We start from the raw sequence: 8,274 nt of genomic DNA on the forward strand, positions 1-8,274 counted from the left end.
CCCAGGGTACTTAGTGCACACTGCCGCTGCTCGTCAAGGTTAGGACAAACCTGAGTATCTTTTATGCTTCAGACACAACACCAGAGCACACCCCATAATAATCCAGCCTCTGTGTGAGGATTTCACAGAGCTCCAGCTTCAGTCCGGAGACAGAGCTCAACAACAGGTGGTCTGTATCACACTAGCTGTGAGAGAGAGTCGGGGACTAAGGGAGGCCGGGCAGGTTCCTCACCGGACCCCCCACTCCAGGTCAGACACTTCAGCCTCAATCTCTCTCCAGAGGGATGAACTCAAGGCTCTGGCAGCCTATGAAGGGGTCTCCTCCACTCCAGAGCTCACCCTAATTCCTTTTGTCCTTCCTACCCTTCCCCAACTCTGCCACTGTTGCCAAGGCCTCTCAACAGGCTTTGCTGCTGGTGAGCCCCAGAAACGTCTGGCCACACTTCCCCAGGAATGATGACAAATATTTGAACACCATGCATGGCTCTTTGCCTGGGTGCTAGGATTTGAACTCAGGACCTCATATTTGAGTCCACTAAGCTGTTTCTGAAGCCCAGAGCCACTGTGCAAACTCAGAGGCCAAGTGCCTCTTCTCTGGGCCCAGTGATCACCAGCAACTAGTCCTGCCTTCTCCCCCAACACTGGCGGCATTAAGGACCAGTCCACGCACTAGATCGGACGAATCTTTCTTTAATACAAAGTTGGTTTATCTACATACAGGGGTGTCACCTGCTGCTTCTGCCCAGAAAACAGCGGGGACGAGTGCTGATCCACTCTCCTACAGAGAGAGATCTCCCTTGCTCCAGGGGGTTGAATATCCCCCAAGTGTCCCGTAGTCCTGGGTCCTCCATGCTGGGCACAGAGGTCATGAGTGGACAAAGACCCTCCCTGGTGTGCCGGGGACTTGGGCAGCAAGGCTGACCACTGTGTCCTCGATGGCCATGTCCCTGTGGTCTGGCCCAAGTGCCCCCCAGTGCCTTATCCTCCATATCTGATATGTCTGAAGAGTGATTTTAAAAAAAAGTAAAAATGGTAAAAAGAAAAACTAAGCGCACCATTCACACGGGGATGAGGGGCAGTGTGGGACACGTGGGAAAGATCACACACAGAAGCTGTCGAAGTCCTCTCACGGAACCGCCATGACACACTGACTATGAAAAATAGGCCTCCCACAGAGGCACAAAGAGTGATCTTGTTTGTTTTTCAGTTTTGACCGGCACAATTTTGTTTTTTCTTTAAAAAAAAAAAAGATGAAGAAAAAAATATACACTATTAAAAAAAAAATAAAGAAAAAAAATGTTGCCGACAGGCAAGCAGGGAACTGCGGGGGCAGAGTTCGTCCCTGTGTGACCCCAGCTGTGGGGAGCAGTGGCTCCTTTACTCTCCACCCCAACCCCCCACCCTGGAACCTCATTTTGGAATCTGAAGGGAATGAGGAAGGCAGCGCCTGTCTTCATGGAGAGGAGGTCTCCCTGGGCTGCTCTTGCCCAGCAGCAGGGCTGGGATCACACCCGGGGCCCTTGGCACGGGGCTGAGGTGTCGGGCGGGGCCCATGGCTTATGTTGCATAATGGTCAAAGCTGCCCAGGTATTCCAACGCCGCCTGGAAGCAGAACTGGTACTCATCCTGCAGGGCAAAGGGGACACTGAGGCATGTGCTCCTGGGGGGTGGCAGTAGAGTCCTCGCTCAGAGCCTGCAGCCCCTTCTCCCAGACAGCCCAGTTCTACGCTGGCCTCAATCTTCCAACCCAGGAGGGTAAGATCTCTGACAGACCCCAAACCTGCAGGGCTGTGAAGCAGGGGTAAGAGGCTCCTTTGCCAGAGCCTGGGTTTCCATGCAGGGGCTTTGGCTCATCCCTCAACCAAAGGTGATGTTTGAGGTGCACCTACAAAGAGCCTACAGGTTTCCAGGAAGGAAACGAAGTCTCAGCATGCAGGAACTTGTTGCCCATCACCCCATACCTCTGTCTGCACCATGGCAGGCCTCTGGGTCCGGAGCACCTTCACGGTCTGGAAGATGTCCACCACGCCCTCGTAGCGCATCCGCTCCAGCACGATGCTCAGGGTGATGAACACGCCGGTCCTGCCCACGCCAGCACTGTCGGGGGGAGGTGTGCAGTCACTGGGGTGATGGCCTCTCCGAGGCCCCCAGGACTGTTATGACGCAGGTATGGCCTCACCTGCAGTGCACAGAGATGGGCCCGTCCTGGCCGAACTGCTCCTTGGTCTTATGCACTTGTCCAATGAAGTCAATGAAGCCTTCCCCTGACTTGGGTGCACCCTGCTCTGGCCAGTCCGTAAACTGGAACTGCCGGACGGTCCGGGACTGGCCATCCTGGGAGGATAGCTGGATCACCATCCCTGTCCACTAATGGTGTCTTCCACACCAACCATGTGATCATTGCCAGGGGGCCTTTGTCATCCAAGATACCACCTTCCATTGCTGCTGGCTGCCCACACAGCTGGCCACAGCACAACCTCCAATGCTGCCGGGCCTGTCCCAGTAATCATCAAAACCCACCACAGCTCCCAGAGGGTGCCGAGCTGCCCCACCACCTACTGCAGGCCTCTTGTAACCATACTCGGCTTCCGCCCACCTTGCCTCCACAGTTGCTCTGTGAGCATCAGTCCTCAGCCCCTCCCCCCACCATCTTGTTCAGGCTCTGGTCTCCTGTCACCCACAGCAATTCTGGCATTGACTGGCAGCCATGCTTCCTCCCCTACACCTTCTGCTCTTGCCATAGTGTTTCTCACTGAACTGGCAGCCAGCAAGCCACATCTGCCTAGCCTTTTGCCTCGGGGCTACAGGGCTAGGGCTACAGGTGCAGCAGCCAAACCTACTTTCAACCTGGATGCTGTAAATTCAAACTCAAGTCATTAGGTATTTTACCCTCCCAGTGACCCCAGCCCCTCCTGTAGCCAGCACTTACCCGGGCATCTGTGACCTTAAACTCACGCAGAATGTACTGCGGCATGTTATACTCTGCCATTGGGTCAACCACAAAGTACTGGTAGCGGGCAGAGCGCTCAGCTGGCCAATACTGGTGGCACTTCTCCTGTGGAGCAGAGGGTGGGGTCAGCACCGTGGCCCTGGGTATGCCCCCACCCCCATCCCACCATGCACACACTTACCCGGCCCATTTCTCGGAGCTTGGTGAGCATTACGACGATAGTAGAGTTGTTCTCCCACAGAGCACGCCAGAAGTCCTCTGTGGTCTCTGCCAGTGGCCCCTGTGTTGCAATGTAGGCTTTCTGCTGTCTGCAGTAGGGAGGGGGCATGCGCATGGGGTCAGAGCCACTCCCCAGAGTGCCCCGACCAAGTCCCTCAGCCTTCAGGAGAAATTTAAACCCCTTGGGGACACTTCGAGATACACATCTTCCATTCACCCTCCAAAGCCATCAGACTACACTCAGCTGAGCCAATGCAGAGTTCTTTGACACAGACACCTGCCCTGGCCAGAACTCAACATACATACATACATACATATGTACACACACGCACACACACAGTGTGTACACTTCTTAGGAATCGTGTGTGTCTATGAACACATGTGCAGAGGCCATGGGAAGGCACTGTCTCCTAGAAACTCGAGTCACCCACTTTGTGGAGCACCTTGAGGGCAGTGCACCAAACAGGTCCTCTGCGAGAACAAGCAGTGCTGTGACCGTCGAACTCTTCTCCAGATCCCTATGGAGACTTTGCTTTCAGTTCACTATCACTGAGGGATCTGGGCTCCTCTTGTAACTCCCATGATGACAAGGCCAGGCATGGGGCCACTGAGGAGGCTCGGTGGGCAGAGAGCTTGGCTTGCCAGTGTGAGGTCTTGAGTTCAATTGTTGAGGTTTCATCTTTTACTGTCTATTGTAATGCTAACTCTAGGCCTCCAAGACCTGGAGCCTGTGCAGTAGCCCTCGTGACTCTGCCCTGAAGTTGACTCTGATTGGTAAGTAAGATGCCAAAAGCCAACAGCTGGGCAGAAGAGACATAGGCGAGGTTTAAGTTTCACAGGCAGAAGAAGCTGCCATGGGTTAAGAGTCAAGAGAACATAGCCCTGAGGATTGCTCAACTGGAGCTAAGAGCAGGCCAGATGAAAGACAGTAACTAATAACCATGGTTATCAATTGGAAAATAGATTCTAAGAGCATGGAGGGTAGGCAGCTGCCCAGCTCTTGTGTTGTTTAAGGCTAATTGTAAATATAAAGGCTGTTTCTTCATCCAGGAACTTAAATACCAAATGTGGCACAGAATCCCTGGGCCAAGATTTAAATAATTTATAGTACATTCAATCTCCAGTGCCAGAATGTGCAGACAGAACAGTCCTGGGGGGTCACTGCTTAGCCAGTGTGGTGTCTGAGAGAGTACACTCCAACAGGCTCCTCTGTCTCAGTGCTTGGTTCTCAGCTGGTGAAACTGGGAAGGATCAGGAGGTCTTGTTGGGGGCAGTTCGTCACTACGTTGGGCTTTGAGGATTCAAAAGTTCATAGCAGGCCCAGGCCTGCCTCCCTCTAATTTGCAGACAAGATATAATTTCCCAGCTACTGCTCCAGCACCTTGCCTGCCTGCCACCACAACAGTCATGGACTGACATTCCTGCCCCACAACCTTGAGTCCTGAATAAACTCTCTCTTCTGAATGTAGTTCTGGATACATGTCTCATCACAGCAACAGAGAGTAACTAAACAGTCATTCCTATTTAGCAAGTTTCAGGCCAGTGAGACATCCAGGCTCATTAAACGGTGTCCACGATTCTGAGGAAAACTGCCCAAGCTGATCTCATGCACACACACACACACACACACACACACACACACGGACTTTCACACACAAATGCACAGGCTCATATGCACCCTCCCCAATCAAACAACAACAACAGAGCCAGGCTGGGCTATTCAAAACCTAGTGTCACAAAACCAAGGGCTGCAATGCAGTGGGGCTGAGCCCTGCCCAGCAAATGCTAAGGCTTGGGGTCTCTCAACAGAACTGCCCACTGCCCACATCCCCAAGACAACCTTATCCAAAGCAGTGACCTGAGGACAGTGTGGGCGTGAGTGTGTGTTGGGGTATGTGTGTAGGCCCCTGAAGGGTGGGACCAAGGCACCTGTAGCCATCGATGAAGCTGGCGTTGATGTAGTCAGAGCCCTCGACACCCCGGATGGGCTGCAGGCAGACACGCGAGCTCTCATATGGCAGGATGTTTACCAGGCGGTTCTTAAACTTGTTGCAAGGCAGGCTGGCGGTGACGAAGCGTGAAGTGTGTGCCTTGGAGCTGGCAAGCCTCTGTGGGGATGAGAGCAGGGAGGTGGTTGGTCAGGACAGAGGGGCTGGGGTCAGTGCCACAAGATCACTGACACACTTATTTATTGTGCGCATGTGGAGGTCAGAGGACAACTGTGGGAGTCAATTTTCACGGCCACCCATCTTCCATGGCCTCGCAGTCACCTTGAATTCAAGCTCCATGCCCGTGATGTGCTCGCCAGGCTCCACCTGGGCCAACTTCTGGATGTAGGTGTAGAGGCTGCGTGCGGGGACCTCTGTATTGCCACAGCCCACAGCCTCCAGCAGTGCCTCGTGGATGAAGCTGTACTGATCCTCCGTCTGCACCATGTAGTTGCGCTGCGACCGCATGAGTGTCACGTGGCCGTACACGTCCACCGTCTTCTCCGTCTTGATGCGCTCCAGCATGGCATCAATTACGATGAAGCAGCCAGTGCGCCCTACACCCGCACTGTGGGGACAGACACCATGATCAGGGGACAGGGACGCGGAGAGACAGGGACAAGACAGGTCAGGGCTGTGCACACCTGCAATGGACCACAATGGGGCCAGCATCAGGTGGGTTGCAGGTCTTGACTCTGCGCAGGAATGCCAGGAAGGGCGTGGGGTACTCAGGTACCCCGTGGTCAGGCCATGCTGTGAACTGGAAATGTCGCACCTCACGCTTCTCACTAGAGCCATTCTGAGGACCAGAGGGACAGCATGTGTCACTGTGAGCTAAGTGCACCCACACTGCCCCCCATCTCACCAACCGAAGATCTAAGATATGGTGTCTCTGTTCTGTAAGTGTACTAAACACATCCTGGGGCATGGCGGCTTTCCCTCCCTAACTCCAGAGGAGTCACCCATCCTGCTCCGGGGTCCTGCAGCTCCTCCAAGGACTTCTCTCTCACCCTGCTCCCAGCAGCCCAGCCCTGCCTTCCTCCAGTTGGCTTGAGACACCCAGACCTGTGCCTCTCCCATGCCTGCTCCTGTTTCACTGCCCAGTGTCTATTTCCTTCCCGTGCTCTACCACAGAGGCAGGACACTGTGTGCTCAGCCCCATGGAGATGGGTAGCCCAGTCAGAATGTTTACATGTGTGACTGAGCTCAGTGCTCCTTCCTGCCATGGGTCCACTCAACTGCAGGGAGGTGTTGTGGGACCTGTGCAGCTCCTTGTCCCTTCTGTAATGAACATGCAGTGGACTGCACGCAGTCAGAACTTGGGACAAGCAGATATAGCCACACACCAAGACCACTACAGGGGCTTGGCAGCCCCGTCAGTCTGCACAGGATGACCTTGTCCCTCTCATCACTCTTAGATGGCAGAACCCAACAGTTCAGAAACAGCAACACCGAGAGCAAGTAGGACCATGGTATACTACTCATGGGGCCAGAGTGTAGCATGTCGCCACGCTGGGTCCTGGGCTGGCCTTGCTGCCACTATGGCTGCTCATGCCAGGCTGACTCTGAGCTTTGACTTCACCAACGCTCAAGTGGGCTCGCAGGAGCGTCCTCCACCCAGGACACACCTTGTGTAAAGAAAAGGTCCTGACGCAGAAAGTGGCCAGCTCCATGGTATCTAGTAGGGTGACCTGGATAAAGCCGTAAGTCTCGGTGCCTCGGTTAGGCCAATACTGGTCACATTTGATCTATCAGAGAGAAGGAATGAGCTCAGGAAGGTCAGGCCGCACCTTGGAAGCCTCGGAGCCAAGCCTTGCCCATAGCACCTCACCCGTGATTTCTCCTCCAGCCGTGTCATCATGACCACAGTAGCAGACCGCTGCTCCCACACCATCCTCCAGAAGTCCCCAAAGGTCTCGGGCAGGGGGCCCTGCGTGGCAATGTATGCGTTCTGCCGCCGATAGCCATCCACATAGTTGGCATTGATATAATCACTACCCATGATGCCTGCAGCAGGGAAGGGGGCCAAGAGACACCTTTGTGGGGGCTATTCAACTTGCTGTCTGACACATGCCCCGTGGCCACTGTGGGAATGGCCCTCAGGCTCTGCTGCATAGCCCTGCAGCCATCTGGGGCCAGATCTTTCTCCACTGGGTCCACTGTGGCAGTCAGCCACCCATTTGCCATATGCCGGCCTCTATGGCACCTCTCCTAAAAACTGTTGACAACCCAGAGCTGACCCTTGGGGATTAGAGCTGCCCAGACAATGCCTAATGACACAGACCAGGCAGAGCCCACCACACATGTGCAGCCCAGGTTCCTGCTACCTTCTAGTGGTTGCAGAATGACTCGGGAATGGTCATAGGCGATGACGTTGGCGTATCGGTTCTTGGGTTTGTTGGCCTCCAGGTTCGAATGCTCCCAGGTGAATTGCTGCCCGGGGTCGATGGACTGCAGTGAAAGGGTAGGTTCAGGCATGGCAGGGAGGGGTGTCTTGCTGGGTCACCAGGGCCGGGGCACCAAGCAATGTTCCACAGTGGCCTCAGCTCACCTCATACTCCTGGGAGAGCTTGAGGCTGTCGTTGGCTTTGAGTCTCTCCATGTGCTCAGCCATGTCTGTGATGGGGATGGGCGGATGACTGAGCATACCTGTGCAGAGAGGAGTGGGCATACAGTCAGCAGCTCAGCCGCTGCGGCCATGGAGACACTGTGGTTAAAGGACACGACAGGTGAACAGGATGGGGTAGTGCCACCTGCTGCACAGCCGGAGGATGGAAACAAAGTGAACACTGTGCAGTCCTGGTCCCCAGGCTGCCCAGAATGCCACAGTCCCAGTGTCTGTGGCAAAGAGAGAGAAGCAGAGGCAGCCAGTGTAGTTCAGAAACATAGTGCAAGGGGTGCGAACCTTCCCAAGACCAGGGGGACGAGTAGTTCTCCAAGAGGGTGTAGTACGAGCTGTGTGTGTGACGCACATGAGAGCTGTGTGTGTGTGTGATGCACATGAGAGCTGTGTGATGCACATGAGAGCTGTGTGTGTGTGTGTGTGATGCACATGAGAGCTGTGTGTGTGTGTGTGATGCACATGAGAGCTGTGTGTGTGTGTGATGCACATGAGAG

General features: G+C 54.6%; 1 protein-coding gene across 1 annotated transcript in view; it reads right to left on the reverse strand.

The window, feature by feature from the left end:
* Positions 1-674: 674 nt before the first annotated feature.
* Ptprs (protein tyrosine phosphatase receptor type S) overlaps positions 675-8,274 on the reverse strand; it is a 43,687-nt gene continuing 36,087 nt past the window's right edge. The window contains exons 20-31 of the mRNA XM_028756803.1: positions 7,709-7,806; positions 7,485-7,608; positions 6,989-7,164; positions 6,786-6,905; positions 5,802-5,956; positions 5,440-5,725; positions 5,099-5,277; positions 3,132-3,258; positions 2,930-3,055; positions 2,180-2,334; positions 1,962-2,097; positions 675-1,626 (exon numbers count right to left, since the gene is read on the reverse strand). Of these exons, the coding sequence (XP_028612636.1) occupies positions 1,558-1,626; positions 1,962-2,097; positions 2,180-2,334; positions 2,930-3,055; positions 3,132-3,258; positions 5,099-5,277; positions 5,440-5,725; positions 5,802-5,956; positions 6,786-6,905; positions 6,989-7,164; positions 7,485-7,608; positions 7,709-7,806 (1,751 nt within the window). The 3' untranslated portion in view covers positions 675-1,557. The remainder of the gene's footprint in view (positions 1,627-1,961; positions 2,098-2,179; positions 2,335-2,929; positions 3,056-3,131; positions 3,259-5,098; positions 5,278-5,439; positions 5,726-5,801; positions 5,957-6,785; positions 6,906-6,988; positions 7,165-7,484; positions 7,609-7,708; positions 7,807-8,274) is intronic.

This window comes from Grammomys surdaster, unplaced genomic scaffold (genome assembly GCF_004785775.1).
Source record: "Grammomys surdaster isolate TR1022 unplaced genomic scaffold, NIH_TR_1.0 62, whole genome shotgun sequence".
Lineage (NCBI taxonomy): Eukaryota > Metazoa > Chordata > Mammalia > Rodentia > Muridae > Grammomys > Grammomys surdaster.